This window comes from Rhinoderma darwinii, chromosome 2 (genome assembly GCF_050947455.1).
Source record: "Rhinoderma darwinii isolate aRhiDar2 chromosome 2, aRhiDar2.hap1, whole genome shotgun sequence".
NCBI lineage: Eukaryota > Metazoa > Chordata > Amphibia > Anura > Rhinodermatidae > Rhinoderma > Rhinoderma darwinii.
Genome location: NC_134688.1, coordinates 376,198,648 through 376,218,854, shown reverse-complemented (window position 1 = coordinate 376,218,854; position 20,207 = coordinate 376,198,648). Strand labels below are relative to the sequence as shown.

At 43.2% G+C, this 20,207-nt stretch overlaps 2 protein-coding genes across 6 annotated transcripts in view; one reads left to right on the top strand and one right to left on the bottom strand.

The window, feature by feature from the left end:
* NME7 (NME/NM23 family member 7) overlaps positions 1-5,043 on the top strand; it is a 129,010-nt gene extending 123,967 nt beyond the window's left edge. For 2 of the 5 annotated variants that reach the window (XM_075853900.1, XM_075853902.1), the window contains exon 12: positions 4,831-5,043. In XM_075853900.1, coding sequence (XP_075710015.1) covers positions 4,831-4,866 — 36 coding nt within the window. In that variant the 3' untranslated portion in view covers positions 4,867-5,043. Of the gene's footprint in view, positions 1-1,721; positions 1,962-4,830 lie in introns of those variants that run through there. The other 3 variants (XM_075853903.1, XM_075853904.1, XM_075853901.1) reach the window with 2 other exon arrangements.
* On the bottom strand, positions 1,786-19,024 carry ATP1B1 (ATPase Na+/K+ transporting subunit beta 1). Its single transcript, XM_075853905.1, has 6 exons — positions 18,618-19,024; positions 15,791-15,919; positions 5,897-6,052; positions 5,394-5,578; positions 5,222-5,299; positions 1,786-3,167 (listed from the first exon to the last, which is right to left on the bottom strand). Exons 1-6 carry the CDS (start codon positions 18,712-18,714, stop codon positions 2,901-2,903), a joined length of 912 nt encoding a protein of 303 aa, XP_075710020.1. The 5' UTR covers positions 18,715-19,024; the 3' UTR covers positions 1,786-2,900.
* Positions 19,025-20,207: the final 1,183 nt, after the last annotated feature.

Here is a 20,207-nt window from a genome sequence, read left to right as displayed (position 1 = left end):
GTGTCAGCCATGTTCTCTAAATCTGTTGTATGTTTTGGACAACCCCATCTTAGGCTGCATTTTACGGCTGCAACATTTTGATCACCAAGTTTTGCTTGCACCAAACAAACTATGTTCAATGGTGATCTAAATTAGTTTCAATAGAAACATGGGGGTCTGGGTGTTGTGGCTTGAGAAACCAGCCTTTAATTGACCATACACTTTAGATGGGGGGTCGACCAAACGATCGTTAGGCCGACATCTGTTTTTTCCAGACTTTGCCATATACATGCGTGCTTGGATCGGGCGAGTGTGCATGTGTTTTCAATAGGGAGAAAGCCATTGCCAGATCCTGGTACGTGTTATCTGCTAACAAACAAAAGGATTGGGCACATCTGGCTTTGAGGGGAGTCAGGACGCCACCATACACATTGGATGGTTGGCCAGTCCTGCCAAAATTGGCGGGTTCGGCCGACATACATCTAATGTGTATGGCCAGCCTTAGGCTCCGTGCACATGGCCATTCGTGCCAAAGACGGTATTGGATCCAATCCCATCCGTGGCACTAAAGGTACGGATCCTACATTATAATAATGCTTTGTGCAAGAGCGCTTAGGGTGCTCTTTTGTATAGGGCTGCCTTAGGCCTCATGCACACGACAGTAGCCATGTGCACGGCCGTGATTTTCGGGTCAGCCGAGAACCGCCCGCAAATCGCGGGCTGTGCACATGGCCGCAGACATTATTTTCAATAAGCCCGGACCGCAAAACACGGCCGAAATAAAGCTTGCCCGTTCTTTCTGCGGTTCGGGCTCCGGGGCCATGCACAGACCGTGGAAACCACGGTCGTGTGCATGGTCCCATAGGAATGAATGGGGTCGCAATTCTCCCGTGGATTTTCGGGAGAATTGCGGCGACAAAAGCACGTTAGTGTGCATGGGGCCTATGAGGTGAATGAGCCCTCTACTGCCCTTCTGAAAGCATCCGATACAGACTCTGTGTACTTTTTCCATATGAATTTAAAAAAAAAAATTGTGAAATGCTCAATCGGACTCCATATGTATGGAGGTATTCTCCCCTCGAACTGTGCTTCTATAGGAGAATATCTCTCTGCGTATGGTATCCAATAGAGCTGGCCTATATGAAAGCACAGGTAGGCTGTACAGCTCTGTCTCACACAGGGCAGATCTGGCGGACATCCCATACCAGTGACATCTACAACCAGCGACAGTGACAAAGGCCGTGGGTCAGCCGAAACGTCCTATCAAGTCGCTTACTACCTCGATACTACCATTCTTTTCGCAATAAAACTTAAATTTAGTTTGCATCTGGATTTCTTGTGTACCTTTGTGAGTGTTGGGGTTATATTTCTCCATATTGTGGTATCCTCGTCCCTACCCTACTAGCACCACACCAACCAATTGAGAAGTGCATCCCAATATCTATTCTAAATTTCAGATTTGACTGAAAACCCACCGGCGGATAAGCTTCTGAAAATAGAATAGAATATTAGCAGTTTAAGCTTGAGAGCCATTCAGACGGAAATGAGATTGCATTGGTGTTCCATTTTTCCCACATGAATGTGCATGGATACTCATGGCATGAAGTTTTCTCAAGTCGTAATGTATTGCCCCTAGAACCATTTGCATACATGCCGTTATCACCAGCTAAAAACCGGAGGTTCCAGCTGCAGAATGACCACCACAACTAACTACTGTACTAATTGTAGATGTTCTTTCCTAGGTACAATATTTTTTCAAGATTCTAGACAGCTGAAGTGCCACCAAAAGAAACCAACACGCAGGAATGGGATTATTCATTTTATTGTCTGATGTTTTGACGGAAAGAGCACTGTACTCCTTGCAAATATTACAGATGGTCGAACAATGTGTGGACATTAGACATGTAATAATACATCCTATGGGATACTGCATTGCATTTTATTTTTAAACTTGTTTTAAAATAAAGATTTCTTTTATAACACGTGACTTTGGTTTATTTCATACATTACTTTTTCTTGAAGAAAAATAAAATTGTACAACTGCATAAATATAAAATTCTTCCACCATGAAAATGGTTAAAACATTTGTAAAGACACAGCACCAAACTGCGATGCTTTCGGAAAAAAAATAAAAAAAATATATATATATATATAACGCAAAACAATTAGCCCTATTCCTGGCAAAAGTGACAGTCAGACCCAGGCCTCAACACCTTCATAAAATACATAAGAAATAAGGGGGAGGGCTTCATATAAAAACATTAAATACAAAGCACAGCACAACCCATCACCTGTTGCGTAAAGCTAAAGGAAGACAAAAAAGGCGGGAAAAAAGCTCCCTCCCCTCATACAAATAAAATGAAATCAATGCCACGTGAAAGGCTTTATGGAGTGCTATGAAATATTCTTATTGGTTGGCCATCTCATTACCATGCCAGTTTTATTCCCGATACAGAGTATTTACACCTTGGACTAAAAGCTTGCTAACTAAAAAAAAAAAAACGTTTGTAATTTAAAAAAAATAAAAATTAAAAATGACGACATGGCTTGGCGGAAAGTGTAGAGTCTGCACATCTGCTACTGTACAATTACACTAAAAAAATAAAATACACAATGTAGCAACATTCTGGGGCCAAAAACATTGCTCACTACATTTTGATTATGGAATCATAATTTACAGCATAACGGGCATCTCCCAAGGTTCAAGTCATTTATTAGTTTCTCTCATTTACAGTAAAATAAATACTTGTTGCTATTGCTACACCTTGATTTTACATTCTAACCCTAGTAAATGCAGAAAGCTAGTGTAAAGCATATATATTTAGTGAAGGTCCCATACATGACAGTTTGTTCAAGACTAAAAGTTTTTTTTTTTTTCTGTTTAATTTTAGATTATGGTATTACACAGGTGGCGCCTGCGATCAGCTACTCTTAATCTCCATCTTTATTTCGAAACGTCCCTGAAAACGGTCTTTCTCGCTGTAATGTATGTTTTCGCCAAATGCCTTGCACTCAATACGAACTTCTTTGTCCAAGGTGATGTTTGCCAATTGTACAGCAATAAGGGGTTGTAGATAATTGGGTTGTAGCAGCTTTCCATAGTAAGGATAGTAGTTCAAGGGGAATCCTGCGTATCCGCCCATGCCGAAGTACTGAATCTTTTGAATTTTAGGCTGATCCTCCTCTTTCTGTAAATAAAGTTACATCATCCGATTAAATAAAATGACCATCAGATTTCCACCTAAGCGTATGTGCACACGATAACTGCATTTACGTCTGAAATTACGGAGCTGTTTTCAGGAGAAAACCGCTGAATTTCAGACGTAAATGCATGTACTGGCGTTTTTCGCCGCCTCTTTTACGGACGTAATTTGGAGCTGTTCTTCATTGAAGTCAATGAAAAACTGCTCCAATTACGTCCCAAGAAGTGTCCTGCACGAGGCTGTTATTTTACGCGCCGTCTTTTGACAGCGACGCGTAAAATGACAGGTCGTTGGCACAGTACATCGTAAATCCCATTGAAAGTAATGGGCAGATGTTTGCCAACGTATTGGAGCCGTTTTTTCAGACGTAATTCGAGGCGTAAAATACCTCCATTACGTCTCAAAATAGGAGCAGCAATCGCGGTGTTTAACCCCTCAAATGCTGCGGTCAATCGTGACCGCAGCATCTGAGGCATTGAAAAGAGGGGGGCAGCCCACCCTCGGACAGCTCATCGCCCCACACTCCCCGCATCAAGATCGGGCGTGACGACTGTTGTCATGGCAGCCCAGGGGCCTAATGAAGGCCCCCAGGGCTGCCTTCACTCTGCCTCTGCTACAGGAGCCTGTAAAAATGACAATATACTGCAATACGTTATGATTGCAGTGTATTGTACCAGGGATCTAACAAGTTCAAGTTCCCTTGAGGGCGCTAATAAAGTGTGTAAAAAAGAAAAAAAATATGAAAAAGTTTAGTTGTGAAAAAATATTTAAAGTAAAAAAAAAAAACCTTTCCCTATTTTTCCCCAAAGTAATGTAAAAAATTAACAAAATTCGTATCCCTGTGACCATAAAAGTCTTAACTATTACAATATAGCATTATTTAACGTGCACGGTGAACCCCATAAAAAATGTAGAATGCCAAAAATCGCTGTTTTTTGGTAAACTTGGCTCTAAAAATTATTTTTTTTATAAAAAGTTCTACATACCAAAAAATGGTACCGATAAAAACGGTACCGATAAAAACGACACCAAGGCTCTCAAAAACTAAGCCCCCACACCGCTCGATCGGTAAAAAAAGGTTATGGCTCCCAGAATGTGGCGACACAAAACATATATAGATTTTTTTTAACAAAAAGTTTATCTATAAAATATAAAAATCCCTGTATAAATTTGGTATCACCGTAATCGTATTGAGCCACAGAATAAAGATAAGTTGTCGTTTTTACCGCACGCTGAAAGCCGTAAAAACGAAACCCAAGAAACTATTGAGGAATCGCAGTTTTTTTCAACTTCAGCCCGCAAAGAGTTTTTTTTCAGTTTCCCAGAACATATGAAACTATAAATGTACCAAGAGAAACTCCTCCCGCAAAAAATAAGCCCTCGCACCACTCTATTGACAGAAAAATAAAAAAATGATGTCCCTTGGAATGCAAGGAGTGACAAACGAGAATGAAAAAATGTCTCAGTCCCGAAGGGGTTAATAAACCTGTGGTGGATCGTAGATTTCCTGACATCGGGTGCTATGTGAGAAAAGAATGTTTCACAAATGTCTCAGGCATGGCATTATTTAATTCCTTGAAAGTATGATATGTTTTTTAGAAAGTTTTGCCAAACTTTTCTGAATTTTTTTGATTTATTTTTTTTGCAGTTGCCACAACTATGGTATGAGTGGGCATACCCTTAAACAATGCGCAATGCCAGCTTAACCAGAATTTCAGCAGCACTCCAAACCCGGTTGGATTCAGGTACCCAGTGGCGAGCACTGCTGCTTTTATGCCCCAGGGGCCACGAGTTCAGATCTGACAGGGCAACATCTGCTTGTAGTTTATATGTTCTCCCCGGGTACAAATACTCCAGTCCGTGTCCGTCTCCAATGAAATTAGAATAAAAGTTATATATTGAAGAGATTTAGTTGGTTCCTTCAAATTTTGTAGGTTCTGTGTTTTGTTCTACAGGTAACTAGGCAAGAGTTCTGCTGTTCTTGGATTTCTAGAAACCATTGTATTGTTAGGATGGAGAAATGGCTCAGTGGATCTTACCTTTCCTGCACAGTAGATGGGAAGGATGTTTGGGTTGTATTCACCGAGGGCTTCAGGAAACGTTCCATTTTGTGGAGGCTGAAATAATGAAATGGAAAGTTTGGTAAATTTGTGGCGGTGTCAAACTCCTAAAAGTGGAGATTTCCATATTGGCATAAACTATGAATCTTACCTTTGGTTTAAATCCCAGAACTCTGTTAAGCTTCACAATTATACAGGGCTTGCCATCTTTAAAGCCAAAGGTTGGATCTTGCAAACCAGAGCAACTTCCAAGCCATTGCCTATTAAATCTACAGGATCTCTTACTGCCTTCCTCTTTATTGTATTGCCCACGGTCCTTGTAGACTCCAGGTTTTTCTAGATAATGTAAAACGAGATTAGAAATATATGTTAAACCGGCAATTCTGAGATGCAAACATTCCTTCACTAAATTGTACCTGCTCACACGGATTGGCCTGAGGTTGTCCGTGCAAGAAAATGATTTACTAAGTAGTAGATATGGCAGCTCAACATTCTAGCACTGCTTGCTTTTGTTGAATTTTTTAAATGCCTTCGACTAGTCCGGATTCCTCCAGTCACCTCTAGTAATGCTGATCTATATAACAGGCTAGTACCAAAAGCTTAATATGCATTGGATTCAATTTCTTGACTAGAATCCGAGCTTTTAATACTCACCAGAGCAGTCTTCAAAAATGAGCGGGTCTTCTTGCTTGCTGGCATTATACTTCTCTAAAAACTTAGTAATGGCGTTCACATACTCTGCATAGGTTGATGGGTCGTTCATTGAATAGGATATTTCTGTTTTTATAGCTTTAGGTAGCTGGGTCAGTCCTGAAATATAAGTGAAAATCCATTTAGAGGACATTACGTTGCTGTATAAATATCACTGATCCTCATTACACTGCAGCATTTGCTATAATATACCCTCAGTGGGCAAATTCATAGTCATACCTCTTAAGAACTGGGTAGGACACCGAATTATCCATGGCGTGAATTAAGCAAAGTTTGGAAATCTAGATACATATTGACGCACAGTTGCTAGATTCCAAAGGCAGCCTAAAATATATGCGTTACTATCCTACCATTAGAAGATGGAACGGGAAATCAAGATTTACCCGACTACGCAACATTTACAATCTACAGGGTCTTATTCTGATGTGTTCTTCATGCTGATGCTCCTCTGAATACCATCATGGTTGAGCTACTGTCACCGTTCTGTAGCTTCAATTGTGCGGCTTCTCCTCTTACTGCTCATTAAGGTGCTTCACTGCATATTTAGTTTAGGGCACCAATGTGGTGTATAAAAATCCCTAGAGATCAGCCATTTCTGAGACACTTAAAGAGGCTCTGTCACCAGATTTTGCAACCCCTATCTGCTATTGCAGCAGATAGGCGCTGCAATGTAGATTACAGTAACGTTTTTATTTTTAAAAAACGAGCATTTTTGGCCAAGTTATGACCATTTTTGTATTTATGCAAATGAGGCTTGCAAAAGTACAACTGGGCGTGTTGAAAAGTAAAAGTCCAAGTGGGCGTGTATTATGTGCGTACATCGGGGCGTGTTTACTACTTTTACTAGCTGGGCGTTCTGATGAGAAGTATCATCCACTTCTCTTCACAACGCCCAGCTTCTGGCAGTGCAGACACAGCGTGTTCTCGAGAGATCACGTTGTGTCGTCACTCACAGGTCCTGCATCGTGTCGGCCACATCGGCACCAGAGGCTACAGTTGATTCTGCAGCAGCATCCATGTTTGCAGGTAAGTCGATGTAGCTACTTACCTGCAAACGCTGATGCTGCTGCAGAATCAACTGTAGCCTCTGGTGCCGATGTGGCCGACACGATGCAGGACCTGTGAGTGACGTCACAGATCTGCACTGCCAGAAGCTGGGCGTTGTGAAGAGAAGTGGATGATACTTCTATACACAACGCCCAGCTAGTAAAAGTAGTAAACACGCCCCGATGTACGCACATAATACACGCCCAGTTGTACTTTTACTTTTCAACACGCCCAGTTGTACTTTTGCAAGCCTCATTTGCATAAATACAAAAATGGTCATAACTTGGCCAAAAATGCTCGTTTTTTATATGTATACATGTACCCATGAACAACCCCCTTCCCATTTCTGTCCAAAACCATCTTGTAACGGCTTAAAGGGGTTGTCTTAGCCTGTCAGACAGAAGCGGTCGCGGTCGTTGCAGGAGAAATGTAGTATTACATGGCCATCCGTGTAATACATGAATCGCTAAAGTCTGCCAGAGCTGCTCTCCCTTCTGGCTCAGAGGGGGGGGGGTTCCCAGCAGGAGACCCGTCCTCTGACATCCATATGCCCTAAAAGGACATGGGTTCTCTTGATGAGACAACCATTTTAAGCGACCTATTAATAAAGATCCTCTAAACTGTTGTAAACCCAAGCCACAGGAAAGAAATACTCATTTCATATGATGTAATGTCTACTAGATCCACATAAACATTACATCATATGACAAAGAAGAGTTAAGAGGATTCTATATTCTGAATAGTCTATAACTCTGCGACACCATAATGTCATAGTTTCCTATTGATTTGGCCAATTGAATTCTTACACACTGGCATTGCACTGAAAAGAGTGGATGGCACTGTGTACATGAAATGGGTTAGGGTGCGGATATGTAACGTTTGGTTTTGACTATCTCGGGATGAATTCCTGGGAATGTATTTTTTACATAAAGCAGACATTTTTACAATAAATCTATAGCTACAGTATTAGATTGTCTATCAGCGTTGCCACTTAGGCCTTATTTACACGAGCGTATTTCATGTCCGTGATACGTCTGTGAAAATCACGCACGTCGCACGGACCTATGTAAGTCAATGGGGCCATTCAGACATTAGTGTTTATCACGCAGCGTGTGTCCGCTGCGTGAAAGTCACCGGATGTCCTATACTTGAGCGTTTTTTTGTGCATCACTCACCCATTGAAGTCAATAGGTGCGTGAAAATCACGGACATCACACGGATGCACATCCGTGTTGCTGTGCGTGATTCACGCAACAGTTGCTAAGAGAAATGATGAGAAAAAGAAAACCACCTCCTCCATTTCATTTTGCATACGTCAAAACCACTTGACATAAGGATGCCATGCGCGCAAAAATAACGCAGACACGCACCAAACACTGATGACACACGGAACTGCTACGCGTGCAAAAGGCTGCGTTTTTTTACGCGTGCAAAACGCACACGTTTGTGTAAATAAGGCCTAAATCTAAGTTATGAGTATCATTGTTGCCAGTATACTAGGTGCTTGTTCAGTGTGAATTGCCTTGGAAATATAACCAAGGATGATACGGACTGTAATATTAAAATATCTGCAAGGAGTCTTCATGTGCCAAATGAGCAGTACCTCAAACACCAACTAGTTGTGCTGGTGTTGTTTCAGCCTATGCCACGAGCACCTTACACCCCTTCACAAGGAACAGCTGAACAGAACGTGTAGGTTGTTTGGGCTTTCCAAAAGCAAGAATTTTACTGGCAAATGAGCCGGGTATGGCTTGGTACAAGAAACTACCCCCATAAGTTCTATTATGGGACAAACAACAAATGTCATCTATTGAGGTCTAAGCCCAAGTTACCCTCCTGACAAATAGATCTAGGTAAAATGAATAACAAAATTTGTATCTTTTTAAAGTGTGGGTTCAGCCTCAGGGTAAGTTCACACGTAGCGTAAACACTGCAGTATTTCCCTCAGGAATTTGTGCGGAAATTCTGCATGGTTTACAGTAGCAGCAAAGTGGATGATATTTCAACAAATGTCATCAACGCGCTGCAGAAAAAATCTGCACAAGATTTGCGGAAATTGATCTGCTGTATGGATTTTCACTCTGTAGCATGTAAATTTATGTTGCGAAAACACTGCAGTACGCACCGAAAATCAAGAGTGAAATTTTGCAGCGTTTACACGAAGTGTGAACTTACCCTTAAGGTGCAGTCACACACAGCAAGTTTTGTTAAAGAAGTTTTTCTGCAACTTAAAATCAGTTCTATTCTGAATGGAACTTGCAGAAATCCATGCACTTGCTGCAGAAGCAATCCCATTCAGATGAAGGAAACTGATTTTCAGTCGCAGAAAATGTCTTCCGGAAAATCTGCAGCTCTGTATATACTATAATCCGAATCAGGGCTGGTCCACACGTAACAGTATTGCTGCAGAAAATTTCTGCAGCAATTCCGCTGAAATTCCGCTGCGGGAAAAAAAACGCACCATATCCTGAGTTTTCTACTGTAGAAAATGGTGCATATTTTGCTGCGTTTTTCTCAATGCTGGGAGATGGTGACATCTCCTCTGAAAAACGCAGCAATTCAGTCCACTTTCCGCAGCAGGAATTGAGATGCTGCAGTACGAGAAATACGCACCACAGGTCAATTTCTGCACGGAAATTGTACGCATCGTGTGGATGAGATTTGTTAAGTCTGACCTACTATGCTGCTACTGTATTCTGCTGCGTATTTTACATCCGTAATTCTGGACAGAAAATACGCAGCAATTCCTTTACGTGTGGACAAGCCCTGTCTCATCTCGAGCAGAAGTGATCTGGTTATAAAGGGCAATGACAGTTTCTAAATTATTTACGATTTCCCTGCAAGTCTGCTAGTAGAATACAGGCAAGCACTTATAGCAGCCTATATTCAGCCCATGTCTGAGACTAAGGGTATGTGCACACGATAACGTCAATTACGGCTGAAATTACGGAGCTGTTTTCAGGAGAAAACAGCTCCTGCATTTCAGACGTAATTGCTCGTACTTGCGTTTTGCGAGGTGTCTTTTACGGACGTAATTTGGAGCTGTTCTTCATTGGATTCAATGAAAACCGGCTCCAATTACGTCCCAAGAAGTGTCCTGCACTTCTTTGACGAGGCTGTTATTTTACGCGCCATCTTTTGACAGAGACGCGTAAAATTACAGGTCGTCAGCACAGTACATCGGCAAACCCATTGAAATGAATGGGCAGATGTTTGCCGACGTATTGGTGCCGTGTTTTCAGGCGTAATTCGAGGCGTAAAACGCCTCCATTACGCCTGAAAATAGGTCGTGAGAATCCAGCCTAAGGCCAGATTTACACGAGCGTGTGCGCTTTGCGTGTGCAAAAGGTCCATAACCGCTCCGTGTGGCAGCAGCGTATGATGCGCGGCTGCGTGATTTTCGCCATCATTATGACACTATGTTTGTATGTTTGTAAACCGAAAAGCATGTGGTGCTTTTCTGTTTTCATTCATAGTTTTTACTGCTGTTGCGCGAATCACGCACTTCACACAGAAGTGCGTCCGTGTGCGGTTTTCACACACCCATTGACTTCAATGGGTGCGTGTTGCACGAAAAACGCACAAATGTAGGACACGTCGTGAGTTTTACGCAGCGGACACACGCTGCGTGAAAATCACGGACTGTCTGAACGGCCCCATTGACTAAAATAGGTCCGTGCGAGGCGCGTGAAAATCACGCGCATAGCACGGACGTATTGTGCATTCGTCTGAATAAGGCCTCATATACACGGCCGTGCCCGTAATCACAGCCCGCGATTTGCGAGCATGGCCCGTAAAATCTAAAAAGTAGGACATGCTTCATAATTCCCGGAACGGTTTTACAGCACAGACACCTATCCATAGCCCTACGGAAAGGTGTCCATGCCCAATAGAACCGGGCGGGTCTGTAATTGCGGACCGTATTGCGGTCTGCAATTACAGAGTTTTTTTTATGGTCGTATGCACGGGGCCTTAAGCCTTATTCGAATGAACGTGTTAAACGTCCGTGTGACTGTTGAAACAACGGCCGTCACATGGACCTATATAATTCAATGTGGCCGTTCACGCGGCTGTTTCAATGAAGCGTCCGTGAGAAAATAGGACATGTCCTATTTTTTCAAGCTTCACGCATCCCTCCATAGACTCTAGTCTATGGGGGATGTGCGATATAGTGTCCCGCAGAGCACGGATGCACCTCGGATGTGAAAAACACCAGTTTTTCACGTCCAGGATGCGCAATGCCCGTCTGAATCTAGCCATATGCAGTCTTGGAACAATACAGGGAATTCCCTTACAAGAAGGTGTAGTCTCACCTTTGGAAGCAAAGTTTGTCTACATACATTTGTATGAATAAATAGGTCCCTTGGCCTGTCCATGGATGAGATATATGTAAATAAACACTGTTCCTCATGCAGTGGAAAGGATATTGACTTCAGGTGCAGTCTCTTAAAGGGACTATGCCAGTTTATGTTTTGCTAAAGCCATACAGACATGTCAGAAGATAGGTGGGACCATGCCTATTACAGTCCATTATTGTTTCCTCTGGCAGATCTAAACATTCACTCGGAGAACCAGAGATATCCATATTATGAGCTGAAAGGACAATTATGCCAGGGGTCAGATTGTTAAAACCAAAGAGTCCCTAGAAGAACGGCCTTACAATTTTCCATATTGATCCGAGCAGTCAGTGATCCGGATGCTTTTTTGTTTTAGTGAGATGTAATATACCCAGTTAAACTAATCTTGGCATGTTGAAGTGGGAGGGGGACATGGGTACCGCGCTCTCACCTGCACAGTGGAGACAATGCTGTGACACTATTAGTAAGGGTAGCTGGCAGGTATCCCTGGTTGAGACGTCCACGAAATTGCTACATAGAGCATACTACGTCCCGGCAAAGCTCCACGCCATATATCCAACGAGTTCGGCCGGGTGATTTAGAGGATGTAGCATGGATGGTACTATGTACCATACATGGTGGTCTTACCCACGAGTCTCAACTTTTTGGTCGGGTGTCTGTACTTTGATCTCTAATATCTGCCAGTTTACCGTCCCAAAACGGCTTCCTACGTGTCTACTGGGAGCCATTCCTCCCAGAATGTTGAATTCTAAATTTGCCAAGTTTATATTCCTAGCTGCTCGAATCTATATAGCGTCCAAGTGGCGTACAGCTGATCTTGATATCTCTATGGTTATTAATAGAGTCAATCGTATAGCTATATTTGAAAAACTTGAGGCTGTGAGAACTGATTCACTCCACCTCTATCGTGCGGTGTGGGACCCATGGCTTTCCTCCCCTCGTTCACCCGACTTTCGATATACTGTTACCCTATAATTTGTGATCCAATACTGTGACACTAGGCTCGCTCTACAGTCATATGACTGATATGTGCAATTTTATGGCTCAGTTGGTTGGTTTATATTTACCCTTCCTATGTCCCTCCAAGTCCCTTATTTCCCTATAAATGTCTCCCTGTTTGATACAAGCACTTTCTACTGTATCCTTCTGCGTGAGGATTGGTTGAATGTAATTGTGTATCACATTTCTGAACCGATATACCAATAAATACTTTTGAAACTAAACTAATCTTGGCATTGTCCACTTTTGTAAGTAACAATAGTGCGGAATAAATGAGAATAAGATCTATACAGCCTAGATAATTTAGCACAACACTATCAGGCCTGATTTAGACGAGCGTGTGCGTTTTGCGCACGCAAAAAATGCAGCGTTTTGCGTGCGCAAAAGGCACTTAGCTGCGTGTGTCAGTGTATGATGCGCGGCTGCGTGATTTTCTCGCAGCCGTCATCATTATAACACTCCGTTTGGATGTTTGTAAACAGAAAAGCACGTGGTGCTTTTCTGTTTACATTCAGAGTTTGACAGCTGTTGCGCGAACCACGCAGTTCGCATGGAAGTGCTTCCGTGCGAACTGCGTGGTTTTCACGCACCCATTGAATTCAATGGGTGCGTGATGCGCGAACAGCGCACAAAGAAAGGACATGTGGTGAGTTTTACGCAACGCACTCGCGCTGCGCAAAACTCACGCACTGTCTGCACTGCCCCATAGCCTAATATAGGTGCGTACGACACGCGTGAAAAGCATGCGCGTCGCACGCGCGTATATTACGCTCGTGTATTACGCTCGTGTAAATGATGCCTTATGTATATTTAACAGGATACTAGAGGAGCGTTATTTATCGCAGGCTTCATTTTAAGATGAAGAAAAAAAACAAAAAACTTTAAGGCCAGGATCAGACACACAGTTCTGATGCAGTGTGTTTTTTGCTCATTTTGTGTTGTTTTGTTTTTTTTAGGCTAAACACAGAAATAGACACGAAAGAAAGGCGATGAATCAGTATTTTCCTTTTTGATCCAATTCAAGTTTTGGCTCAAAAAACTGCCACAAAAATTGCATCAAAACGGTGTGTGATCCTTTAAGAGTTAATCATTAAGTACAACAGAGAGTCAAGGTCATATCTAGGAGGAAGTAGCTGTGGTCGCTCCTCCTATGTAACACATTCGTCAGCATAATAAGCACATGGTGTACGGAGAAAAGCAGAAATGCACTTCCCTTATTGGGTATGGAGGCCGTACATTGTGCAGCGTGTTCACATTAGATAAGGCAAGGAAGTGCTTACACAGTATAATAGAGCAAGTGGCCGTATTCCTGTCATCATGAGACCCCTCACAGACTAGACACATAATGTGTTTTACACAAAATATCACGGCTGTAACTTGGTCCTAGCACATGGGACTGCAGTCATGGACACTGCCAGGCTGAGGCCTTCATGTAATCCAGTCAGGTTGCTGAATTATTTAGTATTTGCCTATTGTGGAAATGGTCTCAGCTGTCATAGGAGTGTACACTAGGGTGGATGACACATATATATATATATATATACACATACATACACACACACTTTTCATGTGTTTTGTGTGGTGTTTTTGCTCTTTTTATAATTGGGGGTTGTAGCAAAAAGACTTGCCAGATATTAACTTCTATGGTAAAATATGAGAGCCTACATACACAACGTTTTGTTCTTTGGAGTCAATGGTGTTTTGATAAAAAAGAAAAACGCAGCATGCTGTAGCTAGGGTGTCCCCCCCTCCCCCCCTCAAAGGCATCTCAATAGGACTTCAAAAACGCCTGTACAAAATTATGCTAAATAAAAAAACGCCACCAACAAAAGCATGTAAAAAACACTGTAACAGAAAAAGCACTTGCAACGGATAGTATATATTTTTCTACTTGTGTTTTTAAATGTAGAAAAAGTGTGTGTGCAGGAAGCCTAAGGCTACGTGCACACGTTGCGTATTTTTCTACAGACAATACACACCAAAACCGCAGCAATTTGAAGGAAATTCGCAGGTAAAAACCGCACCTGATCGTGAGTTTTGTTGCGGTTTTTAAGTTTTGATGCATTTTCCGGCAAAACCGCACGTAATACACGACGTGTGCGTTGACCCGAATGCCGTACCTGAATGGTTTACACATATAAGATGGTATAAATGGGAGGCAGACCGCAATGACGGTTTAGCTGTTGTAGAACGACAAATCTCTGCATGTTTCCAGAGTCTTAAACTGGTGGGATATGCCGGGTTTGGTAATTTACAAAACCGCTTAAAATCTTTTATTGATTTACGGACTATTGGTGTACACGCATCCTGCCGTATTGTTATTACAGATGCAGCTTTTTCTTCAAAATCTGTCTACTAGGCCCTGTACACACTTGTGTCCTAGCAGAGCCTCAGTAGCACATTCCGTTATTTTTGCTGGACAAGACCGCGCAGAATGCAGCACTATTTTGTCGGGCAAAATTATTTCAACTATTAAATTCAATGGGCTGTTGCTTTCCGTCATGCAACGGGTCCGGCATTTCCGACATTGTGCTTGTTCTACTATGACTGAACAGAAAGATGGAAAACAGAACATAGATGTGAACGCAGCCCAAGCATTAGCTGTATAATGAAGACCAGATTGCAGCCACTCAATAACTCTGCCTAATCCTATTAGAGATTATAAAAAAAAATGCTATTATTTACGGCAGCGGATAATGTTTCAGTTTAATTTGATTACAATGCCGCAAATGATATAGATTGCATTGTGGGTGTATATACCGCTGATGTTGCTTAACCTTCACTGGGATACAGTGTGATGGACTGCGAATACATTAGGCCTCTGATCCACATCCCTACACCTTATAAAGGTCACTGAAAATTGTGTCATTAATGGTTTATTTTGGGTCCTGTGATCATTAACGATAATGCAGTTAGATTTACTTACAGTCCCATGTAAAACAGTAGCTACAGAACATAATGTCATATTACAAACTCGGCTCTGCTGAATATGTATGCTTTGATCCATACAGATATGTTGGTAATCTCATTGATTGGCACCACGAGAGGAAGATCTGACTCAAGCTTTGCCCAGTCGACGATCAATACGATCAGGCAAGAATTGATAAGGCAGTAAAACACGTACTATCTAATGTTGGTGGATTTACATCAGGAATAAAAGGGTTAAAGTCTAGACTTAGGCCTTGTTCACAGTGCAGATTTCCTGAAGGTTTTGCAAGGATTTTTTTTTTTAAGCCAAAACCAGGAACAGAACCTATATAGTATATAAAGGCAGGCCTTCTAGGTCTGCTCTCTTGGATCCAATTCTGGTTTTGGCGTATAAAAAGGCATGCAAAATCTGCACTGTGTGAACAAGGCCTTAATCTGGTTTCGGACTTTAATTCCACTTTCCACAGCAGACTTTTACCATTCATTGTATAAAAGAACATATTACCTGGTGGTGCGACACGATCTTGATACTTTGGTTCATATTCACTAATGGTTAATAGAAGTACTTGAATGGTCCCAATAAATATACCAGCTAGACAGCCGTAGAAGACCAGATAGAATAGCAAGATTTTAACTGGAAAATAAAGAAAAGCAAACAATTATTACATTTATTCGAAAAATAAATGTTCTCTAATCTGGAACAGAAAGACGTGCTAGGCCAACACCATCGACTAGATTAGATCGCCTCCATGTTTTCCTGGGCAATTCCAGCTAAAGAAAGCCAATTTGTGACCTAAAACAATCCGGCACTTGAAACCCGTCCAGCCTGATCTTGTATGTGGAAAGTGAGCCGAGTCTACCGGGCATTGTTCATTAAAAGCTGAGTGCTAAGCCTGGATAGAGCGAGGCCTAGACACATTCTGCCTGTACTAGTGTCAGGAACCGGCATGTTCACAGTTAATAGCCGTATCCAGGCAGCATTGAGCAAGTGTCAGTGACGTCAGGGAGATTTAGAAATTGTTTCCACAGCTCAGCCATAGGAGAGGAGAAAAGCACCATTGCTGCTATGCAAACAGACTGCGTGTGATTTCAGCCAGGCGTCCGGCCCGGTGTCACTACATGCTTTGTCTATGTGACACACACATCATCTGCTGCAACCTTTCACATCCACCACACCGTAAACTAATACAGATAACACAATTCCAAAGTCTTAATGAGAAGATCATGTTCCCTGTGGCAGCCCACATTGCACATCTGTACAGCGTATATTACAGGCGGGTCACGTATCCGGCTACAGTGCCCTCACATGACACCCCGGGGCCTACTATTATCAGCACAGACACCTTCTAGACTTACTAATGCATGAGGTTTGTTACCCAGCTTTCCTAGAGTCCTGAACAACACGGACACACCATAAACAAGGCTGTGCCAATGTTCAAGCTGGATGACAAGCCCTGTAAGAGCTGTAATGGCGGCCATGTTTGTTGATAACCAGCTTTTCTAGAAGAAAAAAAAGCTGGTTCTTAACTTGACAGACGAGGACAACTCAAGGACTTCAAAGATTTTCAAGGAGCCAAACTACTGGTAGGTTACTCAAAATAAAGGATATGTTTGCAATGTCACCACCTAAAGGCAGAATCCATGACCTCACAATCTACAATACAGGTCGCCACTGACTACACAAGCTTGCCAATGGAATAACCAGGTTTGGTCTTTTCAAGACTTGGTGTTACTATGAACCAGCACTAGAGAAAGTCCTTGAGTTGTCGTTAGGGTTTTATAAAAATACTATTCAATGCTTTTAGTTATGTCAGTTCTGGGAAAAGCTGGGTGGCGACCAATATATCCCCCATCACCGCTTATAACCCAGCTTTCCTAGTGTCTGGAAATCTATTGCTAGAGAAGCAGACATATACATCTGTCAATGCATAACTGGGCAGCTCTGCCATGAAGCTGGATGCCAACCCCTATAGGAGCTGTAGTGGTGGCTTGTTAGTGGTCACCCAGCTTTCCTAGCACCAGATAAAATGTCTGAATAACATTTCTGTGAACTTGAGAGGAGCACGACGGCTGGAGGACTTGTATTCATTACATGGAGCGATTTTATCAAGTGAAAAACATGATCTCCGGGAATCCATTGTCATCTGGTGTGCATTTCAATAAAACATGTTCATGTTTGATACATCTTTTGCAACAAAGGCAACAGTAACATAATAATAATAATAATAATAATAATAATAAAGAGAATATGTAACATAAAATATTGCAAATAATATTCATCAACATCATAAAAATCTGGCAAAAAAACAAACCCCTGTATGATGCCCTGCCCATGTCATGTGTCTAGATTGCCATTTGGAGCCCTTGTTTGCCATCTTTAATATGATTATTATTATGTCACTCATAGAAATTACGCCAAGCCAACCTGCCGTATGTTAATCCAGTGCGCCAAGATGGCTTTTACAGGCGCCTTTCAGTACGACCAGTACAGGGCGCTACAAATATTTTAATCCTGCCTATCAATACAGAACGTCTAGAATGTAAGCGGGCGGCAGATCACAGGCTCCAAAAAATGGCTGCTCTATTGTATGGCCTAACTCAAGTTACAGCTGGTTGCTAGGAAACGACCTTCCCAGGACCTGTTCATTCCTGACCCTTCTGCCTCCAGCTAGTCAGTCCTGTGTCCCTAGCTCTAGAGATCATGTGCACATGTGTAACCAGATGCCCAGTCTCCATATACACATACAGCAATGGGCATCCCCCATGCAACCAACCTGTCACCTTGACTAACCTTGAACAGTGATGCAGAATTAACGATTTCCTGCCTGCTCTCAGGTCACCCCTAGCAGTGACAATACATACAGATGTTCAATAGATACTGTGCTTCCTCTCATCACTTCCCCTCCCCCTCCCTATGTACTATCTGCCTTCTGCGTATTTTCCATTACAAGGCAACAACTGCAATGAGCCACCCCCTCTTGGTGGTGGTGTAGTGGGTGACGATGACACACAGGGTTTCCCCTCCCTCCCTGCTCTTATAGATTGGCTCCATCGGTGTCCTTCAAAATGACCTTTTCCCCCAAAAAAACACCGGGATGAGATCGCAGAGAGCAGGCGGATAATGTGACCGCACAGTGTGCAAACCAAGCACCAGACCATTCATGGCATTACCCTGCGCCCATTGTGGCATCATCCAACAACAGGAAGACACTCCTGGCACAGTCAGGGCACACAAAGGACACCCACATAACCTTGAAGTTAGCTCCTGCCGCGTACCCATCGGGCACCACAGCCACATAGTAATGAGGATGGAGAGACTGGGTGATACTTACACCAGCTGCCACCTGTTCTGCCCAGGAACTCTTTCTTCTCAGGGTTCCAGATAAATTTCTTCCAGCCGCCGTCGTTCTCCTTTTTTTCTCCGGCCATGCCTTCTGTTCTTTAGGTTGTGCTTGTTTCTAGCTTAGATACACACGGTTTGATACACTCCCGAAGCTGCTTCTTCAGTCAAGAATATATAGAATAGATCTCTGCTTAGGAAGTGGTTGTGCTGCTCCCGAGTTCAGTTGTAGATTAAGTCTTGGGTTGTACGATCGACTCGTGGAGTTGGCACTGCTGGCACTGGGCAGGGCAAGGCAGTAGTAATTAGGGTGTTTCAATGACAATGGCTGCCGGTGAGAGCACGGGAGGAACTTGGACCCGGCGAGGTCCTCTGTTCTCTACACCTCCTATTATATCTACCTTCCTCTGTAGAGGGGCGGGTCCTGGAGTGAAACACGACCAATGAGGGGCAGGGGGAGGCGCTGTACTGCAGAGCCAAGGACGGGGTAGTGGCGCCATGTCCCCCTCCTCCTGAGGAGAGAGATACATCCTCTACTATAAGGTGGTACAAAGTACAGGTCCCATTGCCTGTGTGCAAGGAACGGAGGAGGGGGCCTTGACCTTCTATACCGCTCTTCTGTACCACACACTATTAGTGACAAAGGGTTAATAGGGACTCGTCGCTGAATAATGCATGTGAGATCGTACTCTCGGCTTGGGGGTGGGCATGGCTCTAATGGGGACGCTGCAAGGCAGAGTGAGATGCATAGAGATCCCTGGCAGGCAATGGGTTAATAGTTACTGTGTCGTGTACCCCTGGCATGGGGGGGGGGGGCATCGTTCTGTGTGAGACACTAGACAATGTGACATGCATGGAGATCCCGGGCAGACAATGGGTTATTGGGTCATTGTCATTATTTAATGTACCCTGGGCATAGTGGTGGGCATGGCTTTACATTAGACACTGGAAGTGTCTGACATGGAGATATCTGCAGACCATGCATTCATAGGTAATAATTGCTGTACTGGTAGAGCATGGGTTAATAGGCAGTAAGCGGCTATATGGCGTACCCCCGACGTTTGAGTGGGCATGACTGCCACTAAGAGGCTCTGTCTGAGATCACAGTTGGTGAAGGTCGTGAGGAGAGAAAATCACGCACCTGCCTCAGAAGGAGGGGGCACAGGAAGAGCAGACTTAGCAGAAAAATGTGCCTGCTGGAGACATCACATCTTGTGTATCCAGCCTGTACCCAGGTACATTTCCACAGGGCAACGCCCAGAAGTCAGTGCGCCGGGCACATCATTGTGTATATCATCACCTGATCCCCTGCAGATTTACATGTGTATGAGGAGGATGCGACTCCATTACGAGTCTTGGCTCCTCTCTTCACCTATTTGCCCTTCAAGAACTTTTAAAGCATTTCCCTGTGCCCACACCACGTGACCTGAGCTGAGTTCTCAAGCGTTAAACTTTAATAATCCAACGAGCCCGCCTCCCGAGCCGCTGCTGTTATTCCAGAGTGCAGGGGGCGGCAACAAGGGGTTAATGGGCAAGAAGACTGGATAGACCCAGTCAGGAGCTGCATGATATGAGGAGGGGT

Bases quoted from the DNA above. Each gene is read 5' to 3' on its own strand.
- ATP1B1 (XM_075853905.1), bottom strand. From the start codon at position 18,714: ATGGCCGGAGAAAAAAAGGAGAACGACGGCGGCTGGAAGAAATTTATC. The intron at 15,920-18,617 runs GTAAGTATCACC...TTTATTTTCCAG, and splicing joins CAGAACAGGTGGCAGCTGGT to TTAAAATCTTGCTATTCTAT. The intron at 5,300-5,393 runs GTAAGATTCATA...TCATTATTTCAG, and splicing joins TTCTGGGATTTAAACCAAAG to CCTCCACAAAATGGAACGTT.